The 18,151-nt window shown below is 36.6% G+C and overlaps 2 protein-coding genes across 4 annotated transcripts in view; one reads left to right on the top strand and one right to left on the bottom strand.

The window, feature by feature from the left end:
* MYPN (myopalladin) overlaps positions 1–18,151 on the bottom strand; it is a 68,915-nt gene that overhangs the window by 5,198 nt on the left and 45,566 nt on the right. Inside the window, exons 12-19 of the mRNA XM_031602860.2 lie at positions 15,590–16,174; positions 13,312–13,459; positions 5,464–5,685; positions 4,819–4,968; positions 3,692–3,771; positions 3,089–3,218; positions 1,500–1,707; positions 655–820 (exon numbers count right to left, since the gene is read on the bottom strand). Of these exons, the coding sequence (XP_031458720.2) occupies positions 655–820; positions 1,500–1,707; positions 3,089–3,218; positions 3,692–3,771; positions 4,819–4,968; positions 5,464–5,685; positions 13,312–13,459; positions 15,590–16,174 (1,689 nt within the window). The remainder of the gene's footprint in view (positions 1–654; positions 821–1,499; positions 1,708–3,088; positions 3,219–3,691; positions 3,772–4,818; positions 4,969–5,463; positions 5,686–13,311; positions 13,460–15,589; positions 16,175–18,151) is intronic.
* Positions 1–18,151, top strand: part of PBLD (phenazine biosynthesis like protein domain containing) — a 72,700-nt gene that overhangs the window by 45,366 nt on the left and 9,183 nt on the right. Inside the window, exon 10 of one of the 3 annotated variants that reach the window (XR_016468721.1) lies at positions 17,755–17,971. The exons of 1 other annotated variant lie outside the window; for it this stretch is intronic. The gene's annotated coding sequence lies outside the window, so the exon portion shown is untranslated. Of the gene's footprint in view, positions 1–7,897; positions 7,915–17,754; positions 17,972–18,151 lie in introns of those variants that run through there. One more of the 3 variants, XM_090144885.1, reaches the window with a different exon arrangement.

Below are 18,151 nucleotides of genomic sequence, written 5' to 3'. Positions count from 1 at the left end.
CATAAGATCAGTAGTTGGAGCCAACTTAAATCATATCTATGCTGAAGTATCAACTGTTTTAAGCAAACAATTACTTTAATCTCAGCTACAAACACTAATAAGTTTTTTGAAAAATAAAAAATAGCTATGTATTTGAATGGAAAAGCTGAACCTGATCACTGTTGCATTTTTTAAGAGAGGATCAAAGTCTTTGCCTGTGTTTGTGACCAAGCTTTGTTATCAACTTCCATATCTGATGTACTAAGCTCTCAGTTATTCCATGCTGTGTAGCATTCATAACCATATTCTAATTGTTGAGTTTGAATTCATTTATATTTAGAGCTTAACTGGGGAAAAAATAGTTTAGAGAGCAAAGTTGCTGCTAAAACCCATGAAAAAATACTGTAATAAATTCAATAACAAGATATTTATCATGCCTGTGGCCCAAAAGGCTTATTGCTACCCTCTGAGGCATTGGCACATTATGCCCCAGGCCTTTTTCTGTACCAAGGACATAGGTCTTCATGTCACACAGTGAAGCCACCATTTTAAAACTTAATGTGGGAGAAAAAAATAGTTTTAAGAAGAGCACCACCTGTTTCAGTAAAAAGCTGTGTGATAAAACAGTTGGTCTGGCTACAAGAAACTTCAATCATGGGTATGCTGTTACAGTACCTCATTCTTTCTCTGTTTGATGGGATGGTCTCATTATCCTTCTTCCAGTAAAATACAGGAGGTGGCATTCCCACAACCCTGCACTCTAATCTGACTGGGTACCCTTCAGGAACACCACAGTTCTGAAGCTTCTCCAAAAACATGGGAGCTTTTTTTACTTCCTTTGCTGGAAAAAGAAACAGAACTAGTGAACAATAGATACTTGATTGTCATTGAACAGTGTAGAAGAATGCAATCAAAAGCTGTGGTACTGAAATAGGCTGCAAATTTTTTAATGGGATAGTGGAAGGAAAGTGAAAAGCCATGACTGTAGCCTCTGTAAGAGAACATAAAACAAGTAACATGCAGAGCTGTTATTCATTAAAGAATGTATGCATGTATGTAGGCATGGGTCTAAACCCACTACCATAGCAGGAAATTAATGCCCAATCCATGGATTTCAATAGCTCACACCTTGCAAGGCTTTATTATAGAAAAACATTCAAATTTGAATTTCTACTATTCAAATATACTTTTAAAATCAATGAAACTGGGATAGACATCTAGAAGACCTATACATATTTTATGAATTCAGACTCTAGGCATTTTCTGGGGAGAAAATTAAGAATGCCATTTTTCCAAGACAAGAGCAGTAAAGTAATGAAGATTCAGAATTCTTACAGCCCTCTGCTAGTAATAGGAATGCACCTACCAGGTCCATTTGTCTCCTGCAGCTCTAACACTGCCGTTTAACAGCTCTACTATAAGTGAATTAACTATTTTTTTATACTTTTCAGTAGGAAGATTAGGCAGGGGATTTCTGAAAATAACAGCAGTACTGTGAATAGTTTTCCAATGATTCTTACCTACAACAGTAAGCTCCAGACTAAATGAATTTTGTCCTGTTTTATTAGTGGCAAGGCATGTATAAGTTCCAGCATCATTTTGTGAGAGAGGATCAATAAGCAAAGAGTGAACTCCAGTCTCTCTGACCAGCATCTTGTGGGTACCATCTGGTAACACAGGTTTGCCATTCAGAAACCACGTCAGGTCTGGCGTAGGTAATCCACTCACCTAACAGACAATGAAGTAGATAGAAGGAAATGACAAACTGACAAACATATTTTATTAAGTTAATGGGTGAGCTTTAATTCAGATACAATCTGAATAATGTCAGCTTCTGTTTTTTTGCTGATTAGTTCCAAAAAGGATAAAAGCAAAAAACAAATATCAGGAGAAACATACATTGAAATACCCATATTTTTCTTAGTCAGAAAGGACAAAACTTGATTACATAATCAGATTCCATCCTAAGTATATGCTACTTTTTTTGTTGTAGTTGATGATAATAAATCAAACCCACTCAATTTAACAGACATTAAAAAGTATTTTATACAAATGTCTTTGTATTTTATATTTTTTGGTGAAAAGTATAGGTTATTTGTAGCTCTTAAGCTGCATGCTTTGTAACAAGATGAAGCATTTTAGAAAGAAGACTGTATTATACTTTTCAAGATCTTTCCAACAGATAAATGTACTTACTTATGTCCAAAATATTCCTTTCCATACAATATTCTACAAACTAGAGAAAGAAGGAAGTGGAATTTGCCTGAACAAGGACTGCTTTCTTCCAGGTCTGTGCAATACCAGACATGCTTCAAGGCTTCACAAGCTCTGCCTGGATAGCAGAGCTAAGAATAGCTAAATTCTTTGGCACATTCCCTGGCAAACTTCACATTATAAATTAAATAGTAATTGACCTTATTCATCTTCAGGGAAGTGTTAACATCCGTTCCATAGCTTCTACTCTCTTCAGAGTAGGAAACATTTCGGAGCTTCAAAGAGGTCAGGGTCAGCACTACCACCACCTTCTTGTTTGTGCTACTGGGATATAGAGCAACTACCAATCTGTGTTGGAGCAGACAAATTTCTTAATACTGGTTAATAACTGGATGCTTATTATGCATACTGTAATCTGTGACAACTCTGTTATGTGGGGATTTGAATATGTAAATTGGGATGTTTCAAGCTAGGGAAACAAAATGAACTGGGCTTTGTTCCCTCTTTTTCAGGAGTATTAATCTTCAGTCTAATGCCATGGGAACACTATTTTGAACAGAACACAACGTGCTAAATATTCTTTTCTTGTAAATTTAAGAATCTGGATATACAGTCAAAGGACATGGTGAACAAATCTAGCAGTTTGAACAACCCCCTAACTGAACCTTTGTTTTTTGGGGATTGTGTTCTTTGCGTTCTTCATACCATTTAGCATGTGTTGAAAAGAAATCCCCTGAATCAGTTCAGAGAGAATGGCAATAAGCAATAATTTTAAACGTGGAAGTATTAAAACTTTAACAGAAAGTGATCATGCTAGCAATAAAAATACCTAACAATACACATATAGAAGCAGGGATAAAAAAAAAAAACAAAAAACAGAGGAAAGAGTTAATACCTTACAATCCAGCCTGCAAAGTCGCCCTTCATGTGCTACCATGTCACCTGGAGCCTGTAGAAAGTATGGCCTGAAAAAGCGTTCTTGAACTGCTTCTTTGTCTCCTCCTTCCGGCACCCGGGAGCGTGCTCTGCAACACAAAAACTGTATGTATACATTTGGAAGCCACATCCTTTTTTAATGTTAAATAAAGAAGAAAATTGTAGAAGAGTATGAAGATAGCTTGAGCTAAATTAAAGGGCAGAAAGAAATGCATGGATTGTAATTTAAAATTACATTATGATTGAATATTGCATATTTTCTATGTAGAGAGATTATCAAGTGAACTCTATCACATAATATCATTGGGTTTCCAAGCTGCTCTTTGTTTCTTTTTGCCTTTTTTTGGCTGAATTTCATCTTTCTAATCCAACCCTTTCCTCTAACTCCAGCGCAACAAGTAAAATAATACTTTACCCAACCATTTGAAGATGACCTTCAAAAATGTTATATTCTAGAATGGAGGTACTGGGAGGGAAATGCTGCCTTTATTTTCACATTTGGGTTGAGAAATGAAATAGAACGTGTTGAGATATAGCTGCCACTTATTTTGAATACCTTTACCTGTGAGGCTGAAGTGTTGATAGTCGGCCCCGAACAGGGATACTCTGAACCATCAAGTGGCCTGAACAACTTACTCTCCCCTGCAAATCACAATGGAAAAAGAATTAATAGTTGGTTAATAGCTCATTCAATTCTAAAGCATAAATATTTAATATTTACAATGCATTAGAATTTGTTTTTATCATGTGCAAATTAAGTATAATTGCTTTTTAGAAGCAAGTGCTATCAACAAGCAGTGGACTACAGATGAGACAGGGGTCCTTTTGTCTGCTTAGAGTGATGTGTTCCTCCAACTCTTCTAGGCTGCAACAATACATTTAGCAACAACTCCATGTAAATCAGCTGTAGTGGAAATGCTAAGTCATGGCTTGAGCCAGTGATTGAGCACCTGGTGGGAAGGCAGGACCAATCCAGGGGACCTGAGGTGCATGCAATGGACCTGAGTAACCAGAACAGATGGAGCCAGGATCCCTTCCCAGACTTCATTTAAGGGTTTGCAGTGGAGGCAGGGGGGGTACCTTGATGGAGATCCCTGTTACCTGAGGCCTTCTAATGGTAAGGAGCTTCTTTCCTTTATTTCTGTGCCCAAAGCTGCTGCATTTCAGTGTATCCTTGCTGCAGCCTAGAACTTTGCTACTGTGCTATCATTGTTGTGCTTTCTATCATATTACAGCATTACACCAGCTTAAGTAGCATCTGTCCCTACTCGTTCATTCCTGCTGCTGTATTTCCACAGGTACTGTCTGATACTGACTTTGAACTAGTGTAATTTTTGTCTGTGCAGCCATGTGGAAACTGAGGAATAGTTGGGTGGAAGTATAATTCAGAATTCAGGGGAAAACTTCAACTGGAAGAAGTTGCCTGATGTAGTTGTCTGTGCTTCTAAATAGCAAGCTGAACTAGCACAGCGAGGGGGAGTGGTTTAGGGCACAAAACTATTTGCAGATCCATATTTTTGCAGCCTAGATAAAGAATAGTTGTTTAGTAATGATTTCAGACTTGATTTTATTTGTTTTCCCTTGCTCTGCTCTTTCTGCCTGAAACATTATGTCTGCCTTGTCACCATATCTCAAAAAATATCTGACTGCAATGGCAGGGTGAGGGTGTCAGAAGTAGGAATGCCTTACTTGTGGGTTTGCAGCCATAATAGTATAGTTGCCATCATCATCACTCGTAGAAGCTTCAATATGTAAAGAACATGTTCCATCTTCTTCTCTGCTCATTTTGAAATGCGTGTTTTTCTTTGAAATCTGCTTGCCATCCTTGAACCAGTATATCTGATGGGGGGAAAAAACAGTGGCTTACACTTGCTCTGAAGTGAAATAGTGACCGTAGTAACATGGATTAAAAACATTACAGGATCTTGCCAGTTGCTTGTACAAGTTTTAGAATCTTAACAAACTTACAGATGGGTGACAGTGTGAACTAGAATGATTCCAGGCTGAACTGAGGAAGTTGTATGACTCCTTTCTGCAGCTGGGATTGTCAGGCTCTTTTGGTTACCTCAGATCAGCTCTCATCTTTTTGAGAAGTTATTTTTTTTGTTTTTGTGACATTTTCTTGAAGTAATGGGGTTGTAACGCAGTCCATACAGTGCATCCAGACTCAGGAGCAGGTATTGCTACTTTAGCAGTTTGGGGGAAATAACTTGTATTAGAGCTCTCTTCACAGAAATATTTTCTTCTGAATGCAACTTTTCAGAGATGTGGTTGATTTTTTTTTTTTTTTTTTTCTTTTTTATCCCTTTACTGCTAGTGTTGAGAATGACTTACCTTGGGAATAGGTATCCCAACAATTTTGCAAGTGAATGTGATAGGAGATCCTTCCATGACACGGAAGTGCTTGAGTCTCTTGTCAAAGATGGGTGCTATGTATTTGCCTGTAGGGATTTCCTCATGCTGAATTTCATCATCTGATTCATCCACAGGGGTACGTTCAAGGCGAAATTCTATTTCGTTCATCAGCCTCTGCTCAAAACTTGAAATCTTGTATTCCTGCAGAGTGAGAGGCATAGCATCTGAGCAAGATGAGTCATGTTATGTGGTAATTTCAGTCACTTGCACTTCTGGATTAATGATAAATGAGTGAAAATAAAAAAGCCTATATAAACTAAGACTTCTGAAAAAGTCTGAATTTATTCTGCAGACATGGATTCTCTGCAACTGAACTTTGCGAAATTTAACTAATGAAACTAAGTATTTTCTAAGGCAGTAAAAAAAAAAAAAAATCATTTCTCAAAATTCCCAAGAAAAGTCAATATAGTTTTACACCATTGATCAAAAAAAAAAAAAAAAAAAAGAACTTTGAAACAGAATTTTTAAGGAACTCAAAAATTAGTCACCTGCTAGTTATTTAAATGAATACTGCTACGTATTTCAATTGAGAGCTAAGTAAGGCATAGCATACCTACTAAAAGAGAAAGCTGGCAAAAAAGTGAAATGTTTTTGCTGTATCTTACCTTCAGGATATAACCTGACCAGGTTCCTCTCTGCTGTAGCAGAGAAAGCAAAACATAAGCCCATAAACCCTTAGAGCACTGAATAAACAGGACACTATTATGTCTAGTATCTCTGTATAAATGACCACTTCCAGATAGTTTTTTGTAATTATGAGCATCTTCCATAATCCCTTGATGTCATCTAGACATCTCTCATTCTTAGCAGCACTGTTCTGCATTAGAAGGTCTTATGTCAAGACCAAGAAACATTTGATTAAATGTGTTGCTATGACATTAATCTTCACATGAACTACCAGGTTCAGTTTTTAATACCATACCTGTATTTATCCTGGGTGTTGTGAAGCACTACAGATAGACCTGATGCTTCTTAGCTATGCTATCACAGACAGCTGCGAGAATATCTTACTTAAGTTATTTAAAAAAAAAAATAAAAATCTGTGCGAGTGTGCAAGACATTCACCACAGAGTGAAAGTCAGCCACTAGGTGGTACCATTCACTTTCTTGGTAGGCTTTGTTTGCTCTGTGGGCAGATCAGCTGCTGGCGGTCAGCAAACAATTTGAAATAATTAAGTTTCAAATGTTGAGCTTTTTTTGTTTGTTTCACACAGCATGTCTCAAAAAAATCACTTTAATAGATCAAATTTTAATATCAGTTAAGACAGTAAAAATCAAAGATGCTCTGATTTCTGTTCAACCAATGCTATCGTTTTTCCCTTTAGATAGCAAGAGCCAGTTATAGTGTTCTAAGAGGAAAGTTAAGTAATCAGTCTTCTAGCTTTGATATTAAGAAAAGGTCTGCATGTTTTCAGGAAGGAAGAATCAAGTAAGAATCTGGGAGTGACTGCTATGTTTTAAGAAACGGCTTGGTCACCAGAAGGTACTGCAGTCATATTTTGATTCTAGTCTCCCATAAACTAAGTAATTCAAACAGCCAGTGTACTAGAAAAAACATTTGGAGGCTCTTTTCCCTTCCATTCCCTTGAGAACTTTTAAATATATTCCTTCATGTTGCTCATGCAGTCCTTAACAGCAGAGAGCAAAATCTGTGGCAAAAAAATTTCTTCTGAGAAAGGATTTTTTTTTTTTTTTTTTTTTCCCTGGGTCAGCCAATAGGACCTATTGATTCTATACATAATTCTAAGAATGAAATTATTTTCAGTGTTTTCACATGCTGTGTGGCCTTTGGAAATGTGTATGCTAATTAAAGACTAATTAAACTAGATGTAGTCTCTTTTTCTCTTTCCCTTCAACCAATGATCTGTCACATAATAAAATATAGCAGATGTGTTAGCCTGCCTGTTTAAATCTGTTAATTCTTTTTATGTAAAGAGCCTTTAAAAATTGTGTAACTATTTCTGGATATCGCTGATATGATAGCATAATTATAAAGCCAAATACAGCATTTTTGATATGTTTCTAACTTACTATGTCTAGAACTTCAGTACTGTTAAGTATTTTTCAAGGGCAACAGGGTTGATGAACAGAGGAGGTGAGGTAACCCAGAAATTTGTCACCTCAGAAACTAGACGGTAAATCCACGGTGACTTTATACTCTTATAAGACCTCTGAGCTCAGATAAGAATAAAATGAATGAAGATTAGAAGTATTAAAAATAAGGAAGAAATTATTTACTTTATGAGGATGATGAGGCGCTGGAACAGGTTGTCTCCATCAACACTGGGTTCTTATCACTGGCTTCTGCACCTTCGTCTATGGAAGCCACAAAAGTAATTTTCTTTTTGTGCAGGTGAACCTGTTTCCCAAGCCAGAAACTCTGTGGGCTGACTGCATGGGTTTTGGACACATGTTTGCCTGTTTTAAGGACTTATAATCAAGGACATATATTTTGCAATAAAAAATGTTGATATTAGGATTTTTACAGTGTATTGTATTCATACTTCACTCTTAGTCTTTAAATGTGTTGATAGTGTGCATACGTATGTTTGTATGTTTTTACATAAACCACCTAAATTAACACTGGCTAAATTAACACTGCTGTTAAAATTTTAACACCAGCATACATAGATTGAAGAAGGTACATTAAACTTCCTTTAAAGAATAGAAATCCCTGAATTAAGGAGAAATACATAATTGCATAGGGAATATAATCTTCACAATTTTTTGCATAGGTGATAGATTTCCTTCTAAGATTATCAAGGACAGAAAATGGCTGTTAATATGGCTTTCTGAAGAACTGTTTTCATCACATAAGCCATAAAACTATTTCTGAATATGATTACATAAGCATAGTAGGGCAAAGTGTTCGTGTTGATGTGGTTCACACAAGTATTTTGTCAAGTGAACAAGAACAGAGAACAAATCAATTTGGTCAGTGGGTACATTGTTAAAACTGGGCTAGAGTTCAGCATACTGAAGAGACTAAGGGAATGAGTACAAAGGTTCCAGCTCTGCTTCTGGGTCAAAAACATAGAGAGTGAGCTACATTTTGGCAACTTTTCTGGAATGTAAAAAGTGTTGTGGTCAAATAATCGTGGAAATTACTACTGATGTAAAGGTTAGAGAAACTTACTTGAATGATGATTCAGATACACTATATAAAGGTTTTATTCTGATTATCACTCATTGCCAACTCCAACTACAAGTTCCCCAGTTCAATCCCAGTGTTGTAACTTATATTAGATTGGTTTTTTGGCAGAGTTATTCTAAATCCAGTTAACAACTTGTATAAGAAGCTGGCATATATTGCATCTTAGTGTCTGTTTCCAAGCTGTAACAACTTGGCTTTAAAATCTTCTGACTGAAGTCTCCTTTTTAGTTTGGGTTCCCTCTCTGTCTTCCCCCATACCACTGCCCTGGAAGTCAGGATTAAAATACAGCTCATCATTGATCATTATCACTGAAGCAATTTATTACTTGCAAATGAATTATTTTGGCCCTTTTGCATGGCACAGAGCACAAATGTCATAGCATCCATGTGTAAATATGGACACTCAAAGAGCCTAGTTATTCATCTGTGGTACACAGACAATGGTCAAAATACAGATCAGCTCAAAGTGACTGAACAAGATGAAAACAGAAGAAAAGGCAAATGAAGTTTATATCTCCAACTGCCACAGGCTTATCAGCTTAAAAGCATGAACAGCTCAAGATTCCTCCTCTAGGTGATGAGTTCTTCAAGCCAGGATCCTTACCAGAAGCAAAGTATCTGTATTTTGTTGATTAGATCCAGGTCTTGAGAAAGCCATCTGCAGGTGATTGTTTAAGTAGTCATTGCCATGACTATTGGGAGTTTAAGCCTATTAATACCAGGATCTTGTGATTTCTTTGGGTTCTTAAATCCCTCTTCATTTCTAGTTTAGAGCAAACAAACTTCACTGAGGAATCCATGAGACTTAATTCCCACCTGTTTTCCAAAATTACCTGCGTTTGCTGACTCCAGTATATGATGGGTATATTTTTTGAGCAGGCTTTTTGGAATGTTTGAATTAAGTATAATTATTATGCTCCAATGAACAGATTTCTTTGTGATTTTTGGGACCTTTCTGATGCTGACTTAGTATGGAAACTATAAGAAAATGATTCTGTGTTGAAGTGTTAGTGGTGATGTGGTCTGTGTGATGAACTAGGTTCTGCATGTGATTTTAGAGGCCATGCTATTTAATGATCTAAAAGTTTTTGGACAAACCCTGCATGCATTCTACTCTCAAATTAATTGTGAAGTATTCATTAGCAAAAGTAAAGAATATGCATATGATGGCTGGAAATAATGGCATTATTTTCTAAACAGCTATAGCTTTACTCTTTGCCCTAAAAGTAAGGCAGTCTGTATCTTACATAACACAACCAAAGAGCAGTGCCACGTGATGTTCTTCACAGGAAATGACATAGATATGTGGGCACAAGTTAATATTCTTTTTCTGTTTTAAAAGAGGCATAATACTTTAATCTTTATTTTTGCACAACTAATTCCTTTAATTTTATCATTGTACAGAATGTTGAGGTTTACTTTACCTCTGTTTTCTATTGTATATTTCTGTATACTGTATATTGTATACTATAGCAAATTTTAAAGGAGATAATGTCATTCATTTCTGGGATTTGTCCACAAAACATAATTCCCTCTTTTTGTCCCATTTGTGTGAAGACTAAATGCTTTTAACCAGCCATTTAGAATGATCACTTTTCATTACAGATTTATATATTTTTTTTCAATTTGCCAAAATCTCCTAAAATTGTCTGCCCCTTTCTTCCCATGCTTAGTCTTGTTTCTACATTGTTTCTGGCTGAATGTTGTGAAGATATTTTATTTGCAAGGAAGGTGAAAGGCTCAGTGGATTAGAGTGAAAATTTGGGGAAGTACACATAACTGTGGCTGTGCTCCTTGCTCATCAAATAGCACAGTGGCCTGGATGCTCACTGATCTTATCAGTCTTTGAAATTCTGTGAAACAAAACATCCAACTCAGTTCCCAAGAGGAACCTCTAAGTTCCGTTCTATTAAGGCATTATGGAGGTAGAGATGAATGAACAGGGAAGGCAGGGAAGGTCTTGTTCTCTTTGTGCGTAAATACTGAAATAACCACTAGAGCAAGAAGAAGAATCCAGGTGTTTGTCCTAGTTCCTAGGCAGGAGAGTCCTTCTCTTTCTCTCCATGTCCCTGTTTGTATCTGTCTCTCTCTCTCTCTTTTTTTTTTTTTTTATCCAGCACAAACTAGAAGAAAGAATTTTAGCAGCTTCCTTAGGTAGACAATCCTAACCATTAAGCTGAAATATCCCACTAAATGAGGGCCTGTTCCACACTGTCTGAAACTCTTTTTTTGTTTGTTTTGTTTGTTTACTGAGCTGGAAAAGGTGAGAGAGAGACTTAGGTTTCCTCATCAGGAAGCTGTTCTGAAAGGCAGAATTTCTATCCTGCTGGTGAAGAATTGTCTGGGCTACAGTCTGGAATAATACAGTATGCTGTAGCCACTGGCAAGGAGTTAAGCTGTCCTGGGAGTTAAAAGCTGTAAACTTGACTGTCCTCAGATCAAGGAAGAAACTGAGTTAAGTCTCCTGAGTCTTGCTGCAATTGGATGAAACTGATACTCAATTAGTGTATCTTCTGTTTAAAAGAACTGAGCAAATCTGATTTCAGATGTTTAAAATAACTGAATCACATTTTTTTTTTCTCCAACATTCCTAATTGTATAAATGTTCACCTGGCAATATAACATGCTACCATCCACGTAAGTTACAAGTGTGGTGTTTTTTTTTTTCTAATAAAAACAACAGCTTGTTATTGCATGTGCTTCATCAAAACTGCAGGTTAGAATCTTAGCAAAATCAAATTTGTATTTCTGCCTGACTATCATAGCTGTACAAATCTGGAGACGAATCTGTTCTGTTTTATGCAACATCAGCAAGATTACCAACTACATCCTGATTCTAGATTTCTTTGGTGGTGGTGATGAATGATGTACTGGATGAAACAGAAGGAGTACATCTGGATTATTAGATACCATGCTGAGTGCATAATGCTGACACATAGGAAAGTCTTGACTTGTAAGCTAAACACTTCATATAGAAGGCAATGAATAGATAATAAATAGAGCATCGGGATGTAAATCACTCATTCTTTACTGCAATTTATACAGTAATACAAAAAAAAAATACCTGTACTTTAAGACACACATGATCATCTGCGTTTTTATTCTGGGTGATCTCTACATGCTCTGCAGATACTGTCAATGAGGTCAAATGCTGCTATTGAAACTTGAGGTTATAATAAAGAGAATGCTATAGGACACTTCCTATAAGAAGGATATTTTGAAATTGCATGTAGAAGATACAAGGAAGCCAGGTGAGGATTCTTAGTGGATGTTTAACTCCATCATCTCTTATACAGAGTAGAGTTGCACTTGTATTTAAGAAAAAGTGAATCAGGTTCTTTTCTCACATCATAACAATCAATTTAATGCAAACATGCAACATATGAGATGAAAATGTCTCACTCTAAAATTTGTTTTAACTACAAGAAGTAAAAACAGAACAAAATGAGTGCAAATCCAGCTCTATAAAATATGATTCTCATAGCGTTGATTGTCTTATAAATAGCAAAGCAATAGGAATTTTGAACAGTGCTACGCAACTAGTCTCTTTAATCGCTGCTTTCACTGAGGAGGAAAAATTAGACAAACTTTTTCAGTGTTTCAGGGATTTTGGAATTAAGTTTTTTGTTTGGTGTCATTTGGAATAGTAAATGAGTATATAAATAACTCCTGTGTCAGCAGATAACTTTGACACTAGTGGCGATCATTGTTTCTGAAGAGATTATCATGCAGTTAACTTGAAAGACCGATTGGTATTTCACAGTAGCTTCCCATATAATTTCTCTTAGTACCAGAGCAAGTACAAATTGTAACACTCATGATTCATCTGCAAAACACAGTGCTTGCCAGTTGTTTTAGTCAAAGTGCTTTGGTGCGATGTGTCAGAAGGAAAGGTCAAGAGCTAAAAAAACCCACCCCAAAACAGGCATTACACTGCAATTGTTCAGAGAGGATAACTTATTCCAGAAGATGGCTTTTTGCTTATCTTTGGATGTTCCTTGTCAGAAGGGCTAATAAACACGAAAAGTTACCTTACTGATGACAGATCAGATAAACCAATACTTGCTGTGTTAAGTCTGTGCTGATGGGATGACTATGGAGGACTCCACAGCTGAGGTAAGAACTGTGATCACCTTTGGCCACACCAGCTATCTGGAAGTACTTAGGACACCCTACAAGGGTGAATGAACCTGACTTACTGTGATCTTAACCTCAAAATATTATTTCATTTTTAATTTTTGTCATTTTATAGACACTGCCCAGACTGATTCCAGTTACGAATGAACTGATTAGTACTTCCTTGAGCTTTAACAACTCAAAGTAGAAAAACGAAATTCAATGTGCATTAGCTTCTGTGAGAAGAAAAGTTCTGCATTCCTACCACTCTCGGATAAAGATTACCAGAAATGAAAAATGCTAAATTGTCACAAACTAAATCCCCTCATATTTCCCTTTTAAAGCTTCACTTTGCTATTCCAAACACTACTTACCTCAAAAGCTTACTTTGCAAAGTAGTATAGCAGCTTAACTGTGTAAACACCACTTCTGCCACAAGCTGTATTACGTACTTAGTTCACAAGAAAAAATTACCTTGTAATACTTGATTTTCTTACCTGCTGGCTACTTTGTTGATTAGTATCATCTCTGAAATGTAGTTTTCTTTCCAGGTCCTTCACAAGTGCAGCTTTATTTTCCCGAATAGATTCATCTGTTGGTAACTGCAAAGGCTTTGGATTTTTCTTTGTTACTCCCTGGGTTGAGCTATTAAAAGAAAATTCTTATATGCATACTATACACATATATTCACCTGTGTGATATATTATATTAAGATTCAGTTGTCTGGAAAATTTATTTACATATAAGCCAAAGCATAATATAGGTGTTTTTTTTTTTAATTGGGGGGGGAGGGGTAGTATTTTTGTGGTGTTTCTCATTCTGATTAATGCTACCAAGAATGAAATTTTAAAGAGAATAAATATTATAGCATTATAATAAAATTCTAGGTTCCATTTTGATGTATCCTGGAATGATGTTGCAATGAATTTTTGCCATGATTATACAATTTGTAGGTTTTACTATATCATGCAGTAATTTAGAAAGTTAGTACAATTTTATATTGGCTTTTATCTCACATCATCAGTGATCACTTACTTTCTATCACCTTCCTTCATTTGTCTCACCTTTTTATGACACATATAAATCAGTTCTTTTAATTTTTGTTTTGTAGTTGCAGCGTGTTTTCTTTTAGTGAGGTCTGAAAATAGCAATCTCTAGACTGTCATTTAAGAACTGAAACACAGCAGCCACTTGATATTAGAGTGCAATGTTCTAGTAGATTTCCAGTAGCTAAGATCTTAATCACAGGAGGTCTAGGTAAGTGGCACGACTGACTATTGCTGTGCAAAGTTGCAAAGTGTCTTCCCTGTGGATTGTTCCACAGGCATTGTAACTGCTCAGACTGGGGTCTTGGTATAAGGAGCTCTGGTTACATAAGAGTTCAGCACACATGGGAAGTATGAAATGTAGGAAACTGTTAAACTATCTGGTAGGCATAATATAAGGATTTGCTGGTAATGCCTTTGTAATGGTTTATTTGGTACGACAGGCAAAGGAAAGCACCTTGTGTTATTAATGCAAAAAGAATAGTGCTTCAGCTCTTGTGCACCAATTCTGAATGGGAGGAAGACTAATGGATGAGTAATTGCATTTCAATTTTGGTTGCTGCTGCAATGTTATAATAGCAGGACAAAGACCAGAGTTGGTTACAGTTAAAACCTGCTAGGTTTGTTGTGTATGTCTGCCCAGAATGGTAGGGCCATAAAAGATTCCAGGCTCGTGCCACAGGGTGATTCTCATTACCTGACTGTGCTGAGCAACTAGGAAGTGAAGGAGAAGGGATGCAACAATGATTTGAAGCCAGGATTTCCTGGCACAGAAGGTGGTGAATGCTGTGTATACGGTGGCACTTTTTCTGTTGTAACTGCAGATCCATGGATGTATTATCAGTAAGATAAGTAGGAGACTGTGCTTACTGATGGCTATTGCTAACCTGAAGCGTACTGTTAATAGAAGTGGGAAATATTGTTCCCTTTGTGCAGGATTTGGAGTTGTAAGAATAGAGTTGTACAGATGCTAACCATGCTAACGCAGAACTCAGTATCTGCAAAAAGGATAGTAACTTTAACTCTATATGTGAAAAAGGAACTGCAAGGGCCACAATCTTTCTAGCATATCAGCACCCTGATTTGCTTGTATGGTGCTATTGTCATTGTGTCAAGAAATCATGCTGGCTGTCAGTTAAAATAGATCTGTGCAAACCATTAATTCTTCTGAGATTTTCTATGAGGTTTTAAATACAGGAAGTATTGAAACCAGAAAAAAAATTTTCCGTAAGTTATTTCTTTATATCTACCACATGTAGGAAATAGCAAATGTTGCAAGGTACCTTTTAAAAATTGTGCTTACAATAGTGCTAGCACGAAGTGCTTACAATATGTCAGAATGCTTTTGTAGCTGATGTAGGCAAATGGTCTTAGAGTGACTTATCCTGCAAGCTCATTAAATCTCTTTTTTTCCCAGTAGAATAGTCCTACTAATCTCTGACTGAGCCCCAATACTGTTGTAGGCATCTGTTTGAAAACTCCCTTTAGCTTGAATTTATCTTGCTCCGAAGAGAAGATAAATAAGATATACAAGCTTATTTTTATAGAAACTTCTCTCTTCTTAACTGAATGTGAACGTTAGAAGAAATAATGAGAACATATGTCACTCACTCTTCTATTTTATGAATGACCTGCATTTCAGGAAACCCCTCACTGAACCTTCAAACAGAAATGCATCTTAGTTTTCCTTAATGTCTCTGCTTCTGCACGTACAGTTAATGCTACTTACGTCACTGGTGTGCTTCTGGGCAGCCCCATAGCATTGGTTGATGGTGGAGAAGGAAGTGAAGGAAGCACAGCGCTAAGGAAAGCTACTGGATTCTGAATCCAGCCAGTTGGGGAGACAGGAGCAGGAGTCACGCTTTGTGGCTGAAACTGTTTTACACTGGATGTAGACAGTGTTAATGGGACTGTAGATTCTTTAGGGCTTGGTGAAGGCTGTTCACTTTTGCCTGTAAATCCTCCTGATGACCTTGATTGTGTGGGTGGAGGATTTCCTGTGATGTTTTCCCTGCTGTTTGTTCTTTGAATTCCTTGAGAGACGCTGCTGAATATTGTCACTGAGGAGCTAGAAGAGGAAATGAGAGGTGCTGTGGTCTGCGATGGTAGGAACTGCTTAGGTCGGGTATAGCTGAACGCTTGCGAAACAGAGGCTTTGCTTTGCTTGTATGTGGTTGAGGTGGACTGTTGACTGAGTGAAGTAGCAGAATTCAATAAAGTTGTGTTGAATGACAAATCTCTTGTAGATGTCTGATGTACTTGCTGTTGCTCAAGCAAGACCTGGTTGTGAAGCTGTTTTAACTGGGTCAGATCGCTGCATACAAAACAAAGATGAGCAAGATTAGTCATAACCCTGAGTGAAAACTTGAATGTACTGGCTATGTTTCTGTATGCGAACTGCAAGAGAAAAGACTGTCCAGTGATAGAGTAACAGTTAGGGCAAGTTGCTAAATGACATTCTCTAACAGTACGAGAAGAGTGTTATGCTAGTTAGATTCTGTACTTTCCTTCCTCCTTGTTCCTTGCTAGGAACATGATCAAAGTGCTTTGAAAATTATTTGGCTGAAAATGGTTTTTGCACTTCAACATATAAAATACAATTGAAGACCTTACCTGAAAATATTTAAGGGCTAGCATTGTCCAGTTCTGCTGTGTATTACCTTAGGACATCTTGGACATCTTTGCTTGTGTTTTTTTTTTTAAAAAAGTAGGACTGGGTTTGTTGGAATGAGAATTTGCAAGCCAGAATTTGCATGCAGTTATTTGTTTCCTGCTTAAGTCAGTTCTGAGAACAGCATTTTAGCTAATAAGGCTTTGTGATAATTCACATTGACATTTGATGTCAATGTGATCAGGCAGTAGTGATCAGTTAGAGAATACTCATGCAATTGTTATTTCTTAGATGCTATCTTCTGCATATTGTATTCAAAGCTTTTTTATTTTGCAATTAAGAAAAAAATACTTAACAAAATAAACCACAATGTAATATGTATATGGAAATACAGCACACAGAAAATACTCTAGCTTTTCCCCTTCCCAAAAAACCCAGAAAGAACTTAAAAGAAAATGATCGTGTAATGTGTTGTCCTGTATTGAATAAATACTGTTAAAAAGTGAAAAATATAGAAGCAGAAACTAAACGGCACTGCCAAACCAAGTACATGAAGTTAACCAAAGTTATTTTTACTTAAAGGAATTATTGTTTCTATAATTTACTAAACAAAAATCACATTAAATTCTGGTTAAGGTAGGAATTTCAAGCTTCCAGAACTAGAAAGAATAGAAGTTGCACAATCTTGATTTGTCTCCTACACATAAATCTGCGTAAGAACGCACTCCTTTGTTACAGTTTGTGGGTTTTTCCTGAGAGAAATCATGGTTTATAGACAGTGATGCAAGTCATGGCCAACATAAACACTGCTTCTGCTCACCTCTTAAATGCACTGTAGCTCTGCCAGTCAATAGGACTGTGAGGCTGGGTTTCAAAAATAAAAATAAATAAAAAAAAAAACACTGCTCCAGGTTCTTCCTCTGCCACTTAGAAAGTTATTTTCTTGCTTGTAATGTTTCATCCTATGAAATTACATCCCTGCTTAAAAGCTTCAGTGAATTACCTTATGAAGTCCTTCCCTAGCCTTTAGTTAAGCTTCTCTCTATTTAAGAAGTGTGCTTTTTGTTAAGCTAGATTTTGGAGGTTCTAAAAATGCTGAAAGGATTCTTAATACACTGCAGCGTATGTTCCAGGATTTTTCTGTAAGAGAATTACACAGCTGTTTGAAACTTTTCTCTTGGACTCAGCGCACTAATCATGCGGGTGCTTTTTAGTTCAGTTGATTTCACCTTACCAAACACCAAGTATTTTATCCTTTTTTTTTCATTTTTTTTTTTTTTTAGGGAAAGACACAGTCTTGAGGCATGGCCTTTGGAACTCTGGTTGCTAGCTAGTTGCTTGCCCACACTGTGGGCAAGACTGAAAATGAATACTTTCGGCAAAACTGCATACTGAGAATTGAGTGAGATATATCTGAAAAGCTTGCTTCTTGCTAACAGAAGCAATGTTATCTGTTGTTTGCAGCTGAAAACAGTGTAGAATTAAACAAACCTTAAAGGGGTAAGTATTTTCTTTATATTTGGAGAATGCTTTTCTCAAAAGGGATATACATCTCTTTAGAACGTGTTTTCTGAGAGTACAGTTAATTAGATTAGCACTGTGTGATATTGCTTGTTCCATGTTTGAGTCTTGTGCCTTAGTGCAACAATCTCTTGGTCTATGAATAGACACTTGATAATG

This window comes from Phasianus colchicus, chromosome 8 (genome assembly GCF_987193195.1).
Source record: "Phasianus colchicus chromosome 8, bPhaCol1.hap1.1, whole genome shotgun sequence".
Lineage (NCBI taxonomy): Eukaryota > Metazoa > Chordata > Aves > Galliformes > Phasianidae > Phasianus > Phasianus colchicus.
This window is presented reverse-complemented; position numbering and strand designations above follow the sequence as displayed.